At 39.5% G+C, this 23,289-nt stretch overlaps 1 protein-coding gene across 17 annotated transcripts in view; it reads left to right on the top strand.

Annotated features, from left to right (window-relative positions):
• LMO7 (LIM domain 7) overlaps positions 1-23,289 on the top strand; it is a 161,570-nt gene that overhangs the window by 133,995 nt on the left and 4,286 nt on the right. For 6 of the 17 annotated variants that reach the window (XM_014965868.1, XM_014965872.1, XM_014965862.1 and 3 more), the window contains 14 exons: positions 2,574-2,735; positions 4,157-4,341; positions 5,025-5,085; positions 6,139-6,195; positions 6,349-6,390; positions 8,355-8,380; positions 8,701-8,805; positions 11,936-12,028; positions 13,425-13,783; positions 15,716-15,781; positions 16,117-16,182; positions 18,036-18,088; positions 19,633-19,852; positions 20,765-21,040. In XM_014965868.1, the coding sequence (XP_014821354.1) occupies positions 2,574-2,735; positions 4,157-4,341; positions 5,025-5,085; positions 6,139-6,195; positions 6,349-6,390; positions 8,355-8,380; positions 8,701-8,805; positions 11,936-12,028; positions 13,425-13,783; positions 15,716-15,781; positions 16,117-16,182; positions 18,036-18,088; positions 19,633-19,852; positions 20,765-21,040 (1,771 nt within the window). Of the gene's footprint in view, positions 1-2,573; positions 2,736-4,156; positions 4,342-5,024; positions 5,086-6,138; positions 6,196-6,348; positions 6,391-8,354; positions 8,381-8,700; positions 8,806-11,935; positions 12,029-13,424; positions 13,784-15,715; positions 15,782-16,116; positions 16,183-18,035; positions 18,089-19,632; positions 19,853-20,764; positions 21,041-22,403; positions 22,513-23,289 lie in introns of all 17 variants that reach the window. The other 11 variants (XM_014965863.1, XM_014965876.1, XM_014965861.1 and 8 more) reach the window with 7 other exon arrangements.

Below are 23,289 nucleotides of genomic sequence, written 5' to 3'. Positions count from 1 at the left end.
AGGATAGGTTAGAGATAACTAAATCCCATTCAGGGAAATGTATGAAAAACAGGAATATCTGTTTTATTTAATGTAAACTAAATCCCCTATATAGAGAGGATTAGAGGTATAGAGAAATTATCAGTAAATACTATAATCTTGAAGGAACTAGACAAAGTCAAGCAGCACCTTGCAGCTTTTGGCATCTGAATTGCCAGCTCTGTAGACTTCTCTGGAGGTGAATCAGAGCAGAAGCCAAATATAGGCACCTTAATTTGGGCTCTCGAGAAGCCCTTTTATTCACATACTGTAGAGGCAGTGGAGGAAGAGCAGCTGGCAAAGTTACATGCCAGAAATTGAGTGATGCTCTCTCAGGAGGCAGTATGTTCCACAAATTCCATGAAGACCTATTTGGGGGTTTATTTTTCTCAAATTTCTTACACTTGTAGGCTTGTGTTACAAAACATTTAAAATAAAAGAAAGAGGGGTGCAAGTTGTGTTGGCTGTGTTAGGTCTATATGTGCAATCTAGAGACTGCTGCTATTAATTCAAATCCGTATGGTCAGGATGCATTTTTCTGGTAATGTTATAAGAGGAGCTGTGCAATCTTAAATTTCCTTCCTTCCCTAAAACCTGAATTGGTAATTCACTTTTTCCCTCACGTGCGTAATGTAACTGAGCTGAGGTACTGTTCTCGCCTCTGAACTTGGTCTCATCCCAATCAAATTATCTGAGTAAAATGAACACCACCTTTTTGAGTTCCCAGGGCTCATTCTGTCACAGGGAATAGGGAAATTATTGGTTCTGATGGATTTTCTTGAGCCTAAAGCATTCCCTGCACCATAAGCATAAAGTTCAGTCTACATGTTGTCAAACTGTATTGTACTAAAGATCTTAGATTTTTTTTTTTTTTTTTTAAATCAGACACAATTCCAGATGTTACATGGTGGTGTTGAAAATAGTAACTACATTGATCATATCTTCAATAGTACCTTAATAGTACCTTCCATTAATAGCTTTGAAAAATCTATTCATTCTTTAACATCTTCCTGGCTTCAAGGACATACACATTTTTTCCAGTTTAATATCACCCATGTTTTCTTCCTCCCAATGAAAATCCTACCTTACTTGTAAGCAATATTATAGAAGCTAACTGATGTGTTTTGAAGATTTTACTGAGAGCTATTAATGGAGTTTTTAGTCCATACTTTAAGAAGAAAGTGGAAAAATGGAATATGGAGCTATACTCTTTCACATAGTAGTTAGTGGTGTTTTTTGGTGAACTCTGATGGATCATTGGTTAGTGCAGTATTAGGAAACATAACATTTATTTCTTTTTTAACTTCCTGGGGTGCCAGTAATATTAAAAGCTACTTAAATCCTTAGTGGATGATCCAGACTTCTAGCAGCACTTTACTAGTGAGTCAGAAGAAGGTCAGGATGAAACATACAGTGTCTAAATTCTTCTATCATGCTTGTCCACTTTCGTTTCTGATAATGTAATAGAGCATTGGTCTTGGTATATTTTAAACACTTTCACTACTTGTTTTGGAAAACGCTTTCGTTGTGTCATTCAAATTTGTTTTATTTTATTAGCACGAGGATTTATTGTGCAACCTTTAACTAGGTTTTCACTTAGCTTTTCCATTTTATATTTTGCTAAGGGAATAATTGTTAATGGAAGAACCATTTAGATATAATTCATAAAATCAATCTTTGACAAGTGTGAGTTTTTCAGCTCGTCCATTTTCTGAATTAAACAGAAAAAAAGTTTATTGTTTGGTCGTGTATGTTCTCTGTCCTTAGGCTAGTGAGATCACTTGCCAATATTTAGTAGCAGATGAAAAGAGTATAAAGTGCAGCCTGTCTTGCAAAGTATCAATAGAATTCAAAGTCCAAGCTGCAATAACATTTGCTCTTAACGGATAAAATAAGTAGAATCCAAAGAAGTCTAATGGGACAGCACCCAGCAATATCTTGAGTCCAATTCAGAGCTAACAAACTGTTTTTAGCACTAAAGCAATAAAGCAGCATGTTCTTGCCAGTAGAGCCCAGAAAATGTAAATAAGAATATGAGAAAGCAAGCTTCTACCAGAATTAACAAAGCAGAGGCTGGGGGTTTTTTTTGGTGGGTTTTTTTTTTTTGGGTTTTTTTTTTTTGGTTTTTTTTTTTTGCAAATAAGAGGATTACCCAAACATTGGCTGAATTTCAGCTAATTATTGGCTACAAACACTGTGGTGCTGCCTCTCTCTCACTATGGCAGGTTATAAAGGTGAGTTTGCGAAAGGAAGAGTGGGCCCAGAGATTGTTCATTAAACAAGATAGCCAGAATGTGAATGCTTGCAAGTTCAAATCTTCTTTGTCATTTCCATAAGTTTCAAATTGAAACACTTCTTCGATATTAACTGAGTTTACTGACCTTATACTACAGTGTAATAGATCTTTTTTATTTTTTTAAGACTTTCTGAATATCCACCAATAAGCATTTCTGTGAATCACTTACCCCCCCGACCCCTACCTCCCCAGTCACAAATGCGGTAAAAAAATAATTGTGAATGGAGACGTAATTTTATTTTTCTTCTGTTTTCTGCAGGTAGCCCTGCAGCACTTTGTCAGCTGCGTGTAGATGATGAGATCATTGCTATCAACGGCACAAAGGTTTCACGTATGGATTATAGTGAGTGGGAAGACGCCATCAACAGCGCACTAGAAACTGGAAACCTGGTCATGGATGTCAGACGATATGGAAAGAATGGTGAGTTGTCTCGTCGGGCAGATACAGTATGCTCTGTAAGGCAAATAAGCTTTGTCTCTGCTGTTCCTGACAGCTGAGAGTCCTTATTACCCTTACAGTAGTAATATGTATCTAAGCTAAGTAGTTTGCTAGTGTGCCTGTTGCATTTTAACACAACTTGGCTTTTTTTAACTACATGTGCATTAGAAATATCTTGACGAGCAAGTCTACAAAGCATTGAACTACTGACCTCTCTCTTGCTCTCTGGCCTGTTTCTGAGGGGATGCACAGGTAAAAAAAATGTGCAACCACCACACAAGGGAATTTAACATTTTCTTTCTTTCTATACTACAAAAATGAAGAGGGGCTGGTCTCTAGAGGATGGTAATTTTTACAGCCTCTCTCCCTCCATGAGCAGCTCCCTTTTTTTCAAGGAAGGTAGATCTTTTGTTCCTTTCTTCAAGGAGTGTTTCCAGTGGCATATGAGCTTGTGGCTGATGTAGTTCCTCTGTGCTATGGTTTTTGCCATTGATGAATGATTTTCAGCCATTTTTACCATCAATATTGTGATGCTTTAATCTGTCCGGGATGGTGCTACCCGTTCTGGCTAGTGAGGGTTTCCATCCTGGCTGAAGGCCTTGTAGCATCTCTAGACTTGCCATGGGTTTAATCAGGATATCCTTTCAAAGTCCCAAAATAGATTTCCAGAGTTGGAAGTGTGACCAATGACTTCTTTCACAGTATAAATACAAAATATTATTTTAGTGGGAAGCTAGGTAGAATAAGTTACCAGTAATTAAGGGAAAAAATAGTGAGGTGAGGAGGATATAAGAAACAAATCACAACTCCTACAGGGAGGAGAAACAAATTGCAACTCCTAGCACAAACGAAGAGTGAGATTAGTGGAGAAGAACTCATTGAATAAATTTTACTTAGTGGGAAGGAAGAAATTATGGAGTCCGATAGAAGATTATCATTTGTCTTCACCTCATCATTTTTGCTTGTTTAGACTGCCTTTTTTTTTTTGCCCTCTGTGCTTCCTGACGAGCATGGACATGAAAATGACAATACCTGGATAGTGTATGAGTCAAGTTGTACCTTGTGTGAGTAAAGGTGGAAGAATTTTCTCAATCCTTACTAATGCTAATGAAATAGTTTCCAATGAATACTAATTGCTCTGTAATGTTGAGCTGCTGTAGTCCATATTAGCAAAACATCTGGTAAACTTTTACCTGGCTTATGACTAACACTTGCATTTTTGGGGAAGGCGGTCTGCTCATAAAAGCCCTTTTTCCTGTCTTCATAAATTCCACCTGATTTGTATGTCTCCCTCTTCTGTTATGTGCTTTTTTGTGTTATTTTAATGTTTTTTCACTAACTCTTTTTCTGTTCTTTGACATTACTGTCTACATTAATTTCTTGAACCTCCACATACCAAAAAGATTGGGGCAAAGACCAGCCTTCCCTGCCACAAGTAAGGCATAAAATCCTCAATCTCACCAGTATGGCTACCAACATTATAGGTACACCTGAAAATAAATGGATTGATGCAACTTCTGGAGAACATGTTTCAAATGTTTCCACCATATCGACAAAAAGAGATTTCTCCAGCAGCCTTCAAAGTTCTGTGAGTATGATTTTGAAGGGTCATGGGATTTGAGGGGAGGAAGAAAGTAAAAATGCAATGCCTTGGTAGGGGAAGGATGGAGAAAAGACCTTGGAAATCTTATTTTTACTTGTATTGCTTAAGGATCATACAGGATATTGCAAATACAGAGATGTAGCCATGTACTTATTAAGGTAAATAAGGTGTTTTAAAGACTTGTTACTGTCAATTCAGTACAGCAGTGGACACTGCTAAGTATTAAAATATTTGTAGCCTATATTTTAACTAAAATATGTAGAGTGTTGATTCTTTGGAAAAGACTTCTATCACCATTATTAGTGTAAATGAAAGTTTCAGCCCCAAAGAACAAGGGCAATTAACCTTGTAAATTAACTCCCTCCCTGAGAGTGAGCTGAAATAGGCAGATCTTGGCTTCTGGCATTTTCTTGCAAATTAATGGTTTTTATTTCAACCACCAGTTCACTGCTGGTTATTGATCCCCTCAAATGCCTGCAGTCATTTTATCATATAATGCACTCAGAAAGTTTTAGATAGTTTTGTATCTTTCCATGGAAAGTGTTCTGCAATGTTTCATGATATACAGCTCCTCTCAGGGGAGACATGTAATTGGATAAACTTCCACAAATCTAATGAACCTGAGACCTTTATTTTGGATTGTTTTTTGTTTGCTTTTTTTTTTTCAGGAAACAGAAACAAATTTGATAAATGGAGTGCAAGGAGATCTCAGCTCTAGCGAACAAAGAGGTAAACTACCATTGCTGTTCATCTGTTATTTGTGTGGGTTTGGAACAATCGTAGGCACTAAACCCGTAACCATCGTAAGCTTTATACAGTGGGCAAAGCGAGACCTTAATGAACTGACAGCTAGACAGGTATCACAGAGATCTAGTTGCATCCCAACTGGGTGTAGTTTGCTTCCACGGCGTGCTGAGCAGTTAGAGAACTGACAACAAAGCAGTGACAACCACCCCTGTCTCAGCATTAGTGGTTGTAAATTCACTGTGTGGTAGGGATGAAAGAGAAGGAGAAGACATACAGTTTATTGTAATTGCCACTGCTTTGTGTGGAGACTGAGTTGGTATAAGTATCAATTTATTTCAGTGTCCAGGAATTGTGTAAAGAGTATGCAATTTTATTTCATTTTTCCCTTATTTCGGTTGTGAGGTTTCGGGGATATTTTTTTGCTATTATTATTTTACTTTTGTTCCTGGAGAACAATGTTGATGGTTCTGGTATGAATAATAGTTACTTACAATGCTGTGAACAGTTATAGCCTTACTTGATGACAGCGAGAGAAACCAGGTACGTAGACTTCCTAATGGAACAGTAATCCTTAAATGGGAACTTTGTATTGCATTTTATCTTGAATGTGCATGGCGATTTATAAAAGAGTTTCCCCAAGAGATCATTTGCCCTCTGGAGATGCCTTTCCAATGACCTTAAATGGTGATTAGGCTTCTCAATCCAATTTGGCATTTCAGTCAGAGTGGGTTAAATTAGACAGTGAGAATCTGAATCCAAATTCTTGACACGTGTGCTGTTGTTAGTTCAACATTGTTAGCGATAAAATTAAATACTAATCAGGATATGATGTAACCTACTAAAAACTGTATTTTTTACTATGAAGGATTAGATTTCCTTTGTGTTTCAGGGACTTCTTATTTTTCTAAAGCGATGTTACTGTAGATTGGAGGCCTAACGTTTGTTATCCAGTGGTGATAGTCATTTACAAGAAAAAAAAAAAAAAAAAGACAGCACCTCATTGACTTGTTTGTATTCTTTGTATTTTTCAAATAGCATCTGAACCTATTTATTTGAAAAACTTAAAAAGGCGGTCACAATTTTTTGAACAAGGTAAACCAAAGTGCTAACATTTCATGTACTTCCATGAAATTGTTCCTGCTGCACACTCTTTCTAACAAGTCTGGTGCTGGGTACTATACCTCTTCAGAGTTGTTTGTTGCAGTTACAAGGAAGCAACATAATTAATTTCCCTTCTTTCCCCAGGGTCATCAGGTTATTCTTACAATTCATGGGTCTACCTTTGTGGTAATGGGTCTTTGTGTGTTCTCTTATATCTATAGCTGTTTAAATCTCTTCTATGTTGTTCATACTTTTTTTTTTTCACTGGGTAGGAGTAAGAAGGATAGTGCACTCTGTTCAGGTTTGCTACTACCTACAAAACAAGAATAATGTTGAATATTCCAGCAGAGGCTTAGTGCAAATCTCAGAGCTGCTGATAAAATACTTAACTCTGGATTTGAGTTTGTCTTTAGTTGCAGCTCTGTGCTTTCATCTAAATTGGTGAAAAAAGGCAGCTGCTGGTTTTCCACTATGTGGTGATGTCGCAAGAACCCAAGATGACCAATGTAAATTTTGAATTGAATATGTTAGCTTTTAAAGGCAAAAAATAAGGCACTCAATTTTGGTTTTGTAGGTTGCTTTTTGGTGTTTTGCATGTCACAACTCACATACTTCCACTAATGTTGTATGTCTAACGCTGTCTTCAGACTATGTATGCCTTGCTGTTTTGCTGTAGCCTGAAACAGTGAAATTCTGGCCCACTGGAAGTTCAGCGTGAATTTGCTAATGATTTTAGTGGAGCCAGGACTTTGGCTTTGGTGGTGATGGCTTCTGTTTTTTCCAGAATGGATATGTCAAGTGCCACAGCATACATCTGTGTTTGTGGTTCTGTTAGCTTTGAAATACTTCTGCTGCATTGTATCTGTAATATGGTGGTATTTTGTTGTTGGTTTTTTTTTATTTGGTTTGTGGGTTTTGTTTTTTGTTGTTTTTTTTTTTAAAAGGCCGGCTGTGAAGTTTGGTTTTTATTTTCATAAATATTATAGCAATATTGAAGTATTTCACTTGTGCTTGAGGGGAGGAGAAGGGTGTATTTCTAGAGTGTACGTTCAGTACAGTTTTGCTCATTTTAACTTTTGACACTAGCTTTACAATAATATGAGAGAGTCTTCTTTCTAAACCTGGACAGGCCAGTCTAAGTTTACAGGGGTGATAGAAAAGGAAAGCAAAGATAGGTGCCACCTGTGCCTCCCTTTAACATCTCCTGACGCAATCACAGGGGATCAAGTTTGTTTGGCCTGCTGTCGCTGTGGCTGTTGCCATCTGATAAAGAAGACAAAATTGCACACATATAGATTGGGCACCAGTCAGTGTGACTCATTACGTCTCCTCTGTATCCTAAATTCGACCTTTTCTCCACTTCATGTGGTTATACTTGAGAAAACTTTTGCAATTTATTGCTTTTATGCGTGGTTTTGGGTTTTTTTAAACTGAAATTTGGAGAGCTAAGTAACAAGTACGGTAGCAACAAACAAAAACAGTGATGATGCTTGGGAAAGGATTATACTTAAATTTGTGCTTCTCCACATTTTCTTGATTTTTAATACATTGGCATAATACACATCTCTCTAATAATCATCTTGGCACGAGATAAGACCAAACATGGTAGCCTTCAAGCAGCATGAGGTTTGTGATGAATGGTGACAAGCTCACCCCATTCAAGTGTGCTTTTGGGACTGGGAAAGGAGGACAGTTGGAAGGGGAAGATACATGGTTTTGTGGTAGCGAAGTTGCCTGTGGATGTCTCTTGCTCTTAATTCACATCAAGGGCAGTAGGTGAGTAGCTGCTCTACCCTGGAGCAGCGTTCTGGTTATTGGTCATGCTAAACAGTTGGGTTGCAGAACAGTAATAATAGGAGAGGTGTAGCAAAGAGCCTCTGCGTTGCCACAGTGGGAGATGCACTGCTAATTCAAGCAATTGCTGATGGCATTTGTAAGCATGTAAAGCTTTTAAACAATTGCGCACATTAGCTGAAAGCACCTAATGAATTCTGACCTCAAGTTGGTTCAGTAGGGCAAAATGCAAGCATGGCTTACTAAGGAAGCAAAAATTAGTCTGAAGCTCGGACTTTCCACATCTACACAAGTCTTGCACTAGTGAGTATGTATGGTTCTAATTATTTCTGGTTTTTGTCTTCCAAATCTCACAGGAGGCCCTGAGCCTGCAATGCCTGATGTAAGTAGTATGTACAAACTGCTAATTAGTTGTATAATCCTGGTCTTTTCAAGAAGCCCACTGCTTTCTATTCCTTTCTATACTGCTTTAAAATTGTGATCAAATCTGAGAGTACCAACTAACTTTTTCTAATGTGTAGTGGAATGGTTGCTTCCTGTTCCTTTAAAGAAAAGGCTAGTTTAGGTCCTTGTCGCTATAAAGCTGTAGTGCTTGTCGTGGCTTTTCTTTCTTCACTTCAAAAATAAACAAAATTTTTAAAAAATATAATGTGTTGATTACATGGAAGAAGATAATATGATTTCATTTTTGTGCTATGTTAGCTCCCAGTTCCATCCATTAGTGCTCCTAGTCGTCGGGTTTGGGATCAAGAGGAAGAACGAAAACGACAGGAAAAATGGCAAAAGGAGCAGGATCGTCTATTGCAGGTATAATTCCTTTTGATAATCATAGGCTGGTAATCCCTATTTCTTCCCTGAAAGGGAAGAAAAGGAACATGTGACTCCTGCAGCTCTTCTTACTGATGGCCTAAGAGGACTTCCAGATACGTTGGCTGGGCTGCACAGTTACACACTATAGTAATCATTCAGCAAAAACAGGACAATATATTAGTGATCTTCATGAAATCAAAGCCAGACTATGAGTATTCACTGCAGCCAGAAGTGGGCAGTCATCACAAGGCTGGTATGCTCTTACAGGCAACAGAATTTAAAGGATAAACAAAGACCTATGGGGCCATAGTCTTCACTTTTCGATGAGTTTTGTTCCCCCCCACCCCGCTTAAGAAAATTGTCTCTAGAATGAGTTTTACCTTCAATTAGCCATACTACCTTGTATTCAGAGTTGAAGAGAAGGCAGGCCAGTGCCATGGTTAGATGCCTGCTAGCATCCTGTCATTTAGCAATCAGCTAATTGGGTGGAATCAACCTGCTTCCCAGAACCTCTGTGAGTCAGGTAGCTGGACCTGCCAACACAAAACCACCTTAGAATCATAGAATCATAGAATCATTGAGGTTGGAAGAGACCCTTGGGATCATCGAGTCCAACCATCTACCCTACTCTACAAAGTCCTCCCCTACACCATATCCCTCAGTACCGCATCTAAACGTCCCTTAAACACAGCCAGGGACGGTGACTCCACCACCTCCCTGGGCAGCCTGTTCCAATGCCCGACCACTCTCTCTGTGAAGAATTCCTTCCTAATGTTCAATCTAAACCTACCCTGTTGGAGCTTGAAGCCGTTCCCTCTCGTTCTATTGTTAATTACCTGTGAGAAGAGACCAGCCCCAACCTCTCTACAGTGTCCTTTCAAGTAGTTGTAGAGAGTGATGAGGTCTCCCCTCAGCCTCCTCTTCCTCATACTGAACAGCCCCAGCTCCTTCAGCCGCTCTTCGTATGATTTGTCTTCTAGGCCCTTCACTAGTTTCGTTGCCCTCCTCTGCACTCGCTCCAGCACCTCGATATCTCTCTTGTATTGAGGTGCCCAAAACTGGACACAATACTCGAGGTGTGGCCTCACCAGTGCCGAGTACAGGGGCATAATCACCTCCCTACTTCTGCTGGTCACACTATTCTTGATACGAGCCAGAATGCCATTGGCTTTCTTGGCCACCTGGGCACACTGCCGGCTCATATTCAGCCGTTTGTCAATTAGAACCCCCAGGTCTCTTTCCTCCAGGCAGCTTTCCAGCCACACTTCCCCCAGCCTGTAGCGCTGCATGGGGTTGTTAACGCTGATTTGGAGATGATCTAGCATGATCTGCACATAAGCTAATTGCTTTCAGGTTTAGATCTTTGCTGTGTTAAGACTTCAGTCTCTAAAAGGTTAAAACTCTGCTGCTCTTGTGATACTCTGGTGCAATGATTTTTAACTAGAATTCCTGGGATCTTAGCATGAGAATAACAAAAACTACCTTCTAGAATATTACTTAGATTCAGAAGGCTGAAGACATCTTTCCTAGTGATGTGGTAGGTTCATTTATTTCTTGTAATGTGAATGTAATGCTTTAAGGCACACGTGAAATAGAACAAAATTTAAAGACTCTACTACAGGAAACAACCTCAGTGAGCCGCAAGATTCTAGTTTTTTGTCTCTATTTCTATGGAATACTTAACTAAATGGTGAAAACACAGCAGAATACAGTGGTCAAAACAAACAACACGCAGAGACAATGGGCAGAGAGTTAGTTCAAAGCTGTATTAGAGAAAGGGGCTGAGTTACTGTCATCTTAAGTGACTCCTGGAAGCTGACTCCAAAGACAACGCTTTGTCCCACAGTCTGTGCAGGCTCCTTGATAAGCGGTTGTTAGAGATGGAGGGAGGCCTTGCAGAGGGAAGGGGCAATCTTTGTCATTTTAGAGTAGCACAAAAAACAAGTGCACATCTCTGCAAAGACCTCAGCTCTCAATAAAGCATAAGCCCATTCAATTACATTCAACAAGGCACATCTCTGCAAATTAAATTATAGTTTTCTACAGCCTGGGATAGGGGAGACATCAGTGAACATCGCTGACTCTGCATGAGCCCTTTTAATAAGTTTGGTACATTCAATTGTGATGTCAAAGTACAGCTTAGCGACTCTGTTACTTTTCAGATGTGTTATTTTTTGCTATTCCTTTTAGCTTACAAACTCTGCAAGGCAAGAGCTGTGCCTTCCTAAACATATTTGTGGTTTCTGTTATGGTTTGGATGCTCCATTTGATGCCTAAAGAGATACCTTTAAAGAATGTAAACCTTGGCTCCCATTTCTTGAGAGCTATCTCAGCCCTCTACCATAGTTTTTCTTTTCTTTGCTTCTCCTTTTTTAGTCCAGAAGTAGTAAATTTGGCCAGAGTAATAATGCTCTTTCTCTTCCCCATGATCCCAGTAATGAATTTTCAAGTAACAAAAAAAGGAAGCAAAGTCTTTCTTTGCTTATTTCCAGTATCTTAACGGAATACTTTTGACATCATTAAATATTTTGCTTTTCCCAAGACCTAAATGGTGACTGACAAAACCACCAAAACATTTATTGTGCATCTTGAGTAATGCCTTAAGATATTACATTGATTTCATATCAAATCCAGTCATAGGACAAGTTTGGAGGTCCAGAAATTGGGTTTTGTTTAGATAAGCTTCGAAAAGCCCAAGAGTTCTTGTTCAAACCAAATTACTGCTTCATATTTCACTTAGTGATGACTTTCTGTTTACCATATTAACATGCACAACTCCAAGTTAAATATAATCACTCCATCTTTCAAGAAAATACCTTAGATAGCTGATTTTTGTTCAAATGAGAACTAAACTGTGTGGGGAATATAACAGATGTGAGGTCAGTTGTTACGAGACTAAGCATGTAATAGCCTGGATTCTTCAAAATCAATTGCAGAACTCCTTTGGATTGTATCTGAGCCAGGATTTCATGCACGTGTGGCCAACATAATGTCCTAGTGTAGCTCCATTACATTTTTACCGTACTGATTTGTTAAAAAGCACATTAAATACCAGCAGTACCTTTTAAACCCAATTAAAAATGCCATGTTTCTTGTTTGCCTGTTTAATGTCAATCTGATCAAACAGGAAAAATACAAACGGGAACAAGAAAAATTGAGGGAAGAATGGTTACGAGCTCAGCAAGAAGCAGAAAAAGAGAGCTCCAAGTATTTTGATGAGGTAGGCTATGAATATGGCTTCCCCTTTGACTGTTTGGTTTCATGATAGCTTTTTTATTAGCTAGTAAATGCATGCAAGGAGGGACATAATTTACTTTGCTATGGCATTTATCTTCTCATTTTTGAAAAATAATTGTTGGCTGTGACGTGGTAGAAAGAGGTTGCAAAAATGGTAAGGAAAGAGTAAATGGGATGTTTTGAGACCTGTTGAATTTGACTTTTTTCCTAATGGGTTGGTTAGGTAACTAACACCAGAAATATATTGGCAAAGGCTTATAGCGTGTGTTGATTACTGTGATGAGAATGGAATGGTTACCTTTGCTGTATATTTACCTCCTGATGCCACATCTTGGAATTCTGCTTCAGTACTTCATCATGAGGCATGTTCGTGACGGCCTGGCTTGTACTGGCAACCAGTTCATCCCATCTCTGATAAATTTGCATATCAAATCAACTTCAGATTTGCTATCCTGTGTTTCAAAATACCGAATGCATGTAGTTTCTGTAGATGCTCACTTCTGTGGCTCTTGCTTATGGGAAGATGAACAGGTTTTTTCCTGGGTGTGGGAGGTGTCTGAGATATCTGTTGTCTATTGCTATGGGAGTGCTGCTTCAGGCATCCTAGCTAGATCAGTTGTGTTTATACAGTCACAAAGACTGTAATTTAAGGCTTAGGACTTCAATAAGAAAGCTCTTTGAGCTGTTAGAGGACGTTGCTGTGCAAGAATGTAAACCCTTTAATATAATTTTAGCATTAGAAGTTTGGATGGACCAGTCCTTAGTAGACAAACAATATTTTTTTCTCTGCAGTGAAATCATATTTGACAACTGAAAGAGCTTTTTTCATGTCTGAGAGAAGAGTCATAGGGTGATAGGTCTGAGGCTTCATTTCCAGATGGTAGGAGAATGGAGGAGGATGGTGGTTTCCTCCTCATGATGCTTCACGTGAAAATCATTGGTCTGATGTACATGTGCAGCGCGTACCTTAGTGTATGTGCTCTTAAGTACGTCTCTGGTTTCGAAGTCAAAACAGTAGGGACAGATGCTGGGTATCGTGAAAGCGTTTGTTTTCCACGGATATTTAAGTGGGGATGGGATGTCTTGAAATGTAAGTGATACTTCAGAAAGCGGAATGTTTCACATAGTTGTGGCCGCGCTGCCTGTGGTGCTCGCTAAGGCTGCCATGTGGAATGAAGCTCTTGTGTTAGGAGAATGTGCTAGCAGGCACTCAAAAAATGAAACCAAAGTACACCCTGGGTCTTGCGTTGGAAGCGTTTGGGATGCCTTTTATATAGTCTTCCCTCAAAGAATAAAGGAACTTTTCTGAGTGAGCAACCTGTTTAATAAAACAGCTCCCTTACCTAATAATGTGATTTATTTTATTTTCTTTGCTACAGGAGCAGACTGTTCTAACCTTAGACGTAACGTCTGTCCCTCCACGGGCTCCATCTGTGTCCAGCTGGAGGGCAAGCCCTGAAGCGGGTACTCCTGAGGAGCCAGAAGGAGATGGAGGACGCGAGCTGGCGGCGCGCTTGCAGGACGAGGAGGAAGAAAGGAGAAGGCTCCAGGAGGAACAGAGGATCCAGGAAGAAGCAGCCCTGCGTTTAGAGCAAGAAAGGGAACTCCAAGAACTGGAGCTTGAGAGGCAACGTAAAGAGAGGCAACAGCAACAGGCTGAGGAGCAGAGGCGGCAGGCGGAGATGGAGGAGCAGAGGCGGCAGAGGGAGGTGTCAGTGGAGACTCCTCAGTACAAAAGGTGTGCACTTGTGATGGGATGTACCCTCTCTTCCTTCTGCATTAAAAATTCAATTACATTTCTAAAGGGAGTGCATATGTCCTGAATATATAAGTCTGTTCTTCACTGTGAGGGTGGTGAGACACTGGAACAGGTTGCCCAGAGAAGCTCTGTATGCCCCATCCCTGGAAGTGTTCAAGGCCAGGCTGGATGGGGCTCTGAGCAACCTCGTCTGGTGGGAGATGTCCCTGCCCATGGCAGGGGGGTTGGAACTCGATGGTCTTTAAGGTCCTTTCCAATTCTAACCATTTTGTGATTCTATTCATGTAATATTAATCAGTCAGTGCAAGATGCCACAGGACAGCCTTTCTTTTTGAAGGCAGAAGAATCAGGCATAAGACAAAGTCTTTCCCCTTGAATCAAGTGCTCTATTAACGCACTTCAGCTCGTTTTTTAAATAGGAAGTGTAAACACAGTAATTACAGCCAAATCAAAGATGACCTGAAGCACTTGAGTGTGAAGATTTTATAACAACCCTGCATAAACTTGTAATTTGAGAGCCAGTGGCTCACCATACGGTGCTTTCAGAAGAAATGCCAATTTAACTCTTCTCCAACAAACATGTGACTGACTTTCTGGACTCCTCTCTCATTTTAGTTCAACAGTGTAACGATAAAGTTCAATTGCACCACTGGGTTAATTTGTCCATGGTATCATGGTATATGGTATATGAATGAACAGATACTGGCTTAGGTAGCATAGCCTGTTTAGAAGTACCCCTTGTGGATCCTAGAGGATGAAAAGGTTTCTTCTAATCTTTTCTTCAGCAGCTTGATTTTTAGTTTTTATAAAAAAAACCACCAAACAAGCAACCTCCCCCGCTCCCAACTATTAATTTACAAGTGCCCAGAAGTTTTCAGACTACTATTACAGACATCTGTCTGAAACAGATTAAAACAGTAACTTTTCCTTATTTCATGTGCATTTGGCTTACTGCCTTGTGTATGACTAGCTTTGCTGTTTCTCTTGAGGATTTTCCCCTTTTCTTATACAAGTAATAAGAGATGACTGAAGATAACACATGGTATCAAGTTAAGTCCTAGGAGAAGAAAATATGATTATAAAGTTGCGTATGTTTGCAGGGGAGATTGTGAGACCTGGAGTTACATTAGCTCATTGTAAATGACTGCTGCTTGTGATGCCTGCTGAGCCAAGCAGCGGCACAGTTGATACCATGGCTAAACAGGTTCTTCTTGGCAGCTGAGCCGGGCTATCTCTAAAGTTTTAGCTTGCCCCAATTGCAAGATAATAGGACTTTGTGCGGTAACTTACTAAGCTGTGCAGTATCTGCATATCTAAATCCTTGATATGTGCTTGTGTCTCAGGGGATTTCATCGCTTCTGAGGTTGCTGCCAAGGGATATGTTTTGCTAAACAAGGGTGGCTTTGCTTAATCGTAAGGGAACAAGTTCAGTGAAACTGGGATTTAAAATATCTAGCGTTAAATGTTTGCTTTATGATGATATCCAAAGATACGACTTGAAATCTGAAATGTTATATAAACATCTGTGAAGGCCTGATACTTGCTACAAAGAGGGCTGAGGTGGGAGATAGGCAGCTGGAAGAACTTTGTCAGTGGAAGTTAGTGCTTCTCTGTGGGTTACCAACAGCACCGTCACAGTCTGCTAGAATATACATGTAGCTTTTGGAGAACTGCATGCTGTGTTTGGGCCAAGCTTTGAAATGGATGAGTTAATCACTGCCATATACTGATAATTGCAATTTTGCAGCATCTTAAAAAAAGTCTTCGGGGTTGTTTTCTCATGTATTTTCACGTTTCTAAATAAAATATCTGAACTGTCTCATTTTTCTGTATGTATACTTATTGTTTGCTCATTTCTAGAAAACGTTGATTTTGCATTTAATATGTATTTTGTCTGTATTTTGCTTCTAGACATTATGAGCGCTATGAGGTGTCTAAAACAATAGAGGATCGAGCTGGCCATCCTCTCATTGACAGGTAATAAGAAATGGAATCAAGAGGTAGGCTAAAACATATTCAGCAATAAGTATTAACCATTTTGGTATGCTCAGGCTTAGATTCCTTGTCACTTACAAAAATGTAATTTCAGGCAGGTTTTAGAACAATCTTTTTCTGCTTTATTTTGTTAGTAGTATTTCTGACTAAAATTAAGCCTCCTTAGAACTTTAAATGTTGGGTGGGGTGGTGGGCTTCTTTTTCCCTTTTTTTTGTCCTCCTAAGGATCTGTTTTGTGTATTTTTAGTAGGAAATATTTATGTCTATGTGTGTCTTTATCTCTATATGAACATAATGTTTTGGGTTTTTTTTAATAGGCATTATGAACGTTATGAAGTCTCAAAAACCATTGCGGAGCAACCTGAGCAGTCATTTGCTGACAGGTATGCGTGATACTGAATCTCAGCATAGACTGTAACATCACCATTTCTGCATCAGAGAGCTTGGAATCTGTCAACAAACTTTAGCCATGGCAGCTCAGCGTATATGTTATATTGCTGCTGTGTTTTGCAGTTTTTAAGGCATGCCTTCATCTTGAGAAAATAAGCAGTCAAACTTTTTGGCAATTTATTATGCGGTGCCGTAAACAACGGTTAGTCAGTCAGTAGGGTTTTACTGGGAGAAGCAGAACTATAAGGCAGTAAATATGTGGGTGGTACTAGACTCATCTGGCTGGCAAACAATTTCAGATAGTATTGTGATTGTGTCATAATGTGCTTTACAAACTAAGGTGCAGTCATCCCAATCAGGATTGTGCAATTTAGGAGAGAGTAAACAGGGAGGGAAATGAGAGGCAGCAGCAGTGTATTTATCAGGAAGATAGTAGATGTGTCACTTGTTAAGTCACTCTCTCTTACGTTGGCTATTTTCTATTTGGGTTTGCTTGGTTGTTTGGGAGTTTTATTGTTGTTTGCTTGGTTTGGTTTGTTTTCTATTTCAATAGAATATATCAGCCACTGCAGATTTGGGCTCTTTGAATAGACACCTTTTTCTAGGCTATGGTTAAAAACTACTGAAATAACCTAAATCTAGAACATTTGTATCAAGCCTTTCTCTTGGATGGCATCCCTCGGTAGTTCTACAAGATCACTTCTCTTGCATATTCAATCAGATCTTATAGTTGGTGTGAGCATACCTTTTTTTATATTAAGAGGAACCCTGAAGCTTATAGGGTACAGCTAATGGAAGATCTAAATCCAACTTCAGAAGGTGCCTGCACTAAATAGTGACATCTTGCCTATATGTGAGAGGAGGGCACTCAGGTGCTAAAAGCATCCCAGGCAAGGCTGACCTGCTCTTTGGAGCTCCTTTTTACTACAAGCAACTCTGAAATTGTTGCATCCTCTCAAACACACAATAAAGTAGGTCTGCACCATAGGACAGACAATCAGAATTTGGGGGAGCAAGAAATGCGATGCAGTTTATGCATCGTTTATTTACAGAGAAAGGACAAGGCTCCCTCAAAATGCTGTTATGCAGCCAATGCTGTACCTGTAAACACATTAATGTAGCAGCTTTGAGCTGTGACCCAGCAAAAGATTTCTGTTCTTTTCCAAAGTATTTTAAACTAAAAAACTGGCTGTATTACTTGAACCTAATAATACAGCACAGAGGTGTTGCTGAAGCTCCTACTCTTTACTGTCAGAAAACCAGCTTTTTGCCATTTGTCTTCCTGTATATGAAATGACATTTCTTGGCTAGAATTCATTTAAAAATTATGCTGCCGGGTATAATCTGTGAATAATAAATTTCTCGAGAACAATCTGCATTTTGAGGAGGTGTTTTGCTTATGGTCTAGCAAAAGGGCTGAAGTATGATGTAAGTTTCTTATAAAATTAAATCATGTATAATCCTGCTTTGAAAGTTGTCACTTCTTTGACTGTCTGACTGTGGTCTTCATAAAGCTTCCACAGGGAAGGACTTTGGTTTGTACATGGTTTTTTTTTGAAGCAAATACAATGCTCAGTTCCTTGAAGCACTGGGAACTTTCAATACACAATTTTAACTTTTCATCAGTGATTGCCTATTGACTTCTAAATATTGATATCAACAGGATGCTATCCTGTTGATCTTTGTTTGGGTGTTTTTGCCTCTTGTTTTAAGTACAGCATAAGTTGTTGACGGGAGGGATGGTGAAAAAGGGGGCTGTGTATCTCTGGTTTGCAATGATAAGATCTTTGTCTCTGATGAGGTCTCCTGGTTGAGACAGAGAAATGAATGTTTTTTATATCCTTAGGAATAAGTCCAAGTCAACTTCAGAACTGAATGAATTCAACACAATCAGAAATGGTAAGTACTGTTTAATTTCCCTTATTTTAAAAATGTATTTTTTTTAAAAGAAGGTGTTACGAAGATAGTCATCCTAAGAAAATTAATTGTTGAAGTGCTTTTTGATAGCCGCATTGTAGTTCAACTTCATACCATGCCACGATTTAAATAAGTTTTAACAGTGAGAGGAAATTCATACAGTAACGTATAAGCTTAGGAAAAATATGATTAACTGCTCTTGAAGTGCCATAGCAGTGATTACAAACAGATCCCAGATGCTGAAATTTTAGACGACCGAGATTAAACCAATCATGTAGGTATATCATCAAAGATATATGTGCTATTGACATGTTGACTCTGTCAGTAAAAAAAAGCTGCACATACCAAGATGCTAATGTATTTATTCCAACTGTTTGCTCTTTTAAACTTCTGTTAGTGTAGGAATAACACAGCTAGAAGTCAGCTCTCAATACTGTCACAGTGGCTTGTCTCCTGGACTCCATGGCTGCTTTTCTTTTCAGTTACATTGCTGCATTTTTAGAGGAATGTGTGTCAAACAAACCAACCAGTTTTATGAATATGTTACAGTGGAAAATGCCCAAAAACTATTCCTGTGTCTAAAATATGATTAAAAAGAGTAATCCGAAGTAATCATAGAAATGTAAAAGGTGTATTAGAGGAAATATTGCAGATTGACAATACTGCTTTCACACATTAATGCTTGGTTGTTGAAACTAATGAGCGAGTAAACTTCCACAATAATTTGTAATGGTAATCTATAGCAATAAAACAAAGAGCAAATCTAGTCAGAGCAGTGTTTACAGGGATTGAAATTTCAATTGAATGACTTATTGCTGAGTAATTTTCTTAATTAATCTTACTGCAAAAAGTAGTTACTGGATCTAGGAAATAAAGGAAAAGTTGTTGCTTTCTAACATGTGAACACATATTGGAGAACGATGGCTTGTTTATTTCCCCTTCTAAAATTTCAAAGGCCATAAGGTTGCACACTCTGTCTCCCCCCTGCCCCAACCCTCCCTCGTCCCTCCAATATATTCATATAAAGCAATGTGTTTAGTGCCTTGAATAAGGAAAGAATTCTTGAAAACAGGGGAGAGAATATGAACTCCTAAAGAGAAAGAAGGTGCCCCATTGTTCAATTGTATATTCCATACATGCTTCAGTTTGTATTGGAAGAAGAGTCCAAATTGTGGCACTAAAAGAGATTGTGCCCTTTTAAAAAAGCAGGTATGTGTGTACATATATGAGTACACACAAATGTGTATTCACATGCACTTGGGAAGTGAAGGGAAACACCTACTTGTATTTAAGTTAAATATAATGTCAAAGGCCACATTAATGGAAACACGAATCAAAAAAAAGGTATTAATAATGATGTATTGCCCAGTTTGATACTGGTCACCCCACTGCAAAAACGAACTGGAGAAACTTGTGAATGTGGTGATGAATGACTGCTTTTGGAGTTGTAGCTGGAGTACTGGATGCGTGATACCTGCTTTTGTGCCTTAAGGTGAAGCTTAAGTTTGCACATGTTGTCCAAATAGGTACTCAGAGCAAGCATTCAGAGAGGTCCTGGAACACGGGTGAATCGCAGAAGAAATCTCAGAAGGAGCAGAACCTCTCTGCGGCAGAGTTGGAGAGACAGCAAATCCTTCAGGAAATGAGGAAGAGAACATCTCTACACACGGACAGCAGCTGGATCAGGCAGCGCAGTTCCAGTATACATAAGGAGCCTGTTAGTCTGTACAGCAATAGTATGAGGAGGTAGGAATCGCGTTAAAAATTAACTTTGTCTTCATCAAATATTTTTGTTTGGTTATTCTAAACTTCAGCTTGCCTTACGGAGCAGAGAAACAAATTGAGGTATAAGGTAAACTGAAGAGTAGTACAGACAAAAGAAAGTAGCGGTCTTGCAGCTGGGATTGAATGCTTTTTTTGCAAACAAAGAATATGGATGTGACCTGTAAATAACTCCTGCTTATTTCTTGGCTGGTGTACCAGCAGTGGAAATCAATAACTCTGCCTTGTCATTGACAGACGTGGCTAAGAATTTCAGCGTGACAATTTATTGTGGAAATTGATTACTAGGGCTGAGTAATATGCTTTTTTTTTTTTTTTACATAGAAGTATGTCAAAGTCTGAAGCGTTTCTTGCTTTGAGTAATGTATGAATGTTGGATTTGTCACTTTGGAAACAGCCAAGTTATCAGTCAGGAGAATGTTTGGCTATTGGGCCAACACCTTGTACCTAGACGATGCTATCCAGTCTGGGTGGATTGCTATTTCCATCTGGTATCCCTAGGAGAAAACAAAAACAAAGCTGGTATCTGAGGTCGGTTGCTGTACAGCGGATTTTGATATGGTTCTCCCTGATAAGGCTGGAGCAAAGGGTGTTTTTGCCTTTATTCTCTAGTGGTTAAGTGCTCTCTTCTGCCTCGCCTGCCTTTTTCCCGTGAGACAAGGACTGGACACAAAGGATCATTTGTGGCTCAAACGTTTTAAATCAGTATGTGAAGAATATTGCTCAGGGTGATCAAACAAACATTCATGCTAGAAAATCTCAAAAATGCTAGGATAATGTTTTCCTTTTTTTTAAAAAAAAAAAAAACAACAGCACAGTAGCTCCTCTGTTCCAGCTGTACTGCCATTTACGTTTGTATGTGTACCTTTATTGCAGAGGAGAGTCTTTGGACAACCTTGATTCTTCAAGAACGAGCTCATGGAGGCACCATACATGGCTGAGCCACTCTGCCTCCTCTACATCCTTGTCCTCCTCCAGTCAAGATTTCAGTCGCCCGGTGTCCACTTCAAACCGAGCCTACATGTGCACTCCTTCCTCCAGCAAAGCACCTCCTGCGGCCACCTCTGTGAGGGCCCCCTCCGTGTCCCAGGCAGCCCCCCGGGCTCAGTCTCCCCTCTCTACTTCCCAGGCAGGGTCCCAGACACGCAGCAGGTGAGCGGGTGCCCTTCTGCTGGGAAGATACACACGTCAGGCCACACTGAAGGGTGGGCTTTGGGTGTATGGTGGTCTACAGCAGTGCTCTGGCCCATAACATTGATTAACAAGTCTGAAAAGTACTTGGAGTTTTCTGGCTGGATGGGGTGGTGGAAATATGGGCTGGTATTACCCCCCTGCTCCAGTCATCCAGAAAATTCCTCAGGTTTGTCATCACTGCTTTGACATCGGTTAAAAAAACAAAGGAACTGGAATAATAAATCCCCAGTCTCCAAGCTGTATGTTGGTTACCAAAATGATTAGTAAAAGCCTACTCCAGATGGCATTTCTGACATTTATTTTCTTAGGTTTGTTTTAACAAAAGATTCCTGAAACCCACGCTTTATGGCCCTCTTCTTGGTCTCTCCTCCCCCCCCTTCCTGGCATGTGGTCAATATCTTCTCAAGGAGCACTCAGGAATGCTCATAACCCGTGACCCTGGAGAATTACAGAGTAGGATGTTGGTTTTAATCTAGGAGGAGAAAGCAAGAATTGCAACATATTTTGAAACAAAACTGGAATTCAGTTGTGGTAGGGTAGATAACTCTGCTGTTTATGTACTTGAAACTTTAAAAATACCTTGGGGTAAGAGCATGGAGAATCATCCCCACACAATTACATGTATTGTATATAACAGTGTGAACACTGCTTCACTAGCTCCTACACTCTCAGGCACCTTGTGATAAATTGGCCCTTTTTTTTTAAAAAAATAAAAAGCTAGGCTCCTACATTCCTTATAATGTAAGGAAATTACCTTCTTAACCATGTTTGCTTATCTTGTTCTCACTTCCATTTGTGAACATCTTGGTAGATCTATGGAAAATGACCTCTGTATGGCATATGTTCTAAGAGTTAACATAATATTACATGTCCATGACTAGCCTTCTGTTATCTAACAAGGTGCAGATGGTGACACTTGGCGGAGCTGATTGATATAACTTAGCCTTCAGGATAATTCCCTGCAAATAAAAAGTAAGGCAGGAGCGTATAACCTGTCTTCTTACTCTACAAACTTAACAATATATTCTTCATGTTTATTAGTCAAAGGTATTTTATACAATGAAACGTCTCCCAAGGATGTGACAGGATCTCTTCATTTGTTCCTATGTAACTTTGATCTAAATTATAACGCCTCAGCTTTCCCTAGCTTTCAGATCCACTGTAAATAATACTAATTTTCAGTTTATTTTCCCCAAGCAGCCTAATAGTCCACTTTTTACCAGTATGTTTTTATTTTTAATCTCAAAAAGTCTTTGATAGCTTTTCTTTGTCTTTTAAAACCTTTTCAAGCTGGTTTTAAGGATTTTCATTCTGTATCTAGGTCAGTCAGTGGGAAGAAAATCTGTTCATACTGTAATAACGTTCTGGGCAAAGGAGCAGCCATGATCATTGAGTCTCTTGGTCTTTGTTATCATTTACATTGCTTTAAGGTGAGAGCTGGGAGTCACGTCGTGAAGGAACAGGAACTAATCAGGAGCACGCATGGCTGCTCAGTGTTACGCTCACTGGGGCTCTACTAATCACTGCTTTGCCTTCTACTCTTGACAGCGTGGTGCATGCAGATTTCCATGGGGCAGTCCTGTCTGCAGGCATTTAGCACTCAACTCTAGGACTATTTCATAAATGCCAGAGCTGACAAGTAGGGCTCTGACAAGTAAAATGGACACGTTGGCTGTGAAATCAAAGTTTTTCCTTCCTCAAATGGACAGCAAAAAAAAAATAAAATAAAAAAAAATCAGAAGGTGTTGTCCACCAGTCCCAGAGAAATCAGGTCCTTAAAAACCAGATAAAATCTCAGCCTGGACCCATGCAATTGAATGATTTGAGACAATCCATCACTTCTAAGCTGATCCTAGCAGACAGTGTTCACACGGTGTTTTCCAGGCGAAGGCGAGTTGGCAGTGTTCAAACTGGCAGGATAAAACCCAGCACCAAAACAGAAGCTGTGGTTAGTGCAAAACATCCCTGGTCAGAAGCTAGAGATAGTAGTCCTAATCAGCCCTGCTCAGAAGCTAGGCAGGTGTATTAGCTCATGCTCACCACTGAGTGATTTTCAGTCAGCTTGGGGCATATGTAGACTTGAAAGAATAAATGTTTGCCTGCAAAGATGTAAAAACACTCCTAGCTCCCCCGCTGTAGGGACCAGATGAGGAGTTAAACTAATTTGGAAGTTCTGTTGGGCCCTGCTTCTCCCATGGCTTTAAGAA

This window comes from Calidris pugnax, unplaced genomic scaffold (assembly GCF_001431845.1).
Source record: "Calidris pugnax isolate Ruff unplaced genomic scaffold, ASM143184v1 scaffold20, whole genome shotgun sequence".
Taxonomy (NCBI): Eukaryota; Metazoa; Chordata; class Aves; order Charadriiformes; family Scolopacidae; genus Calidris; species Calidris pugnax.
Note: the sequence above shows the minus strand (reverse complement) of the source record. Positions and strands in the feature narration are given on the sequence as shown.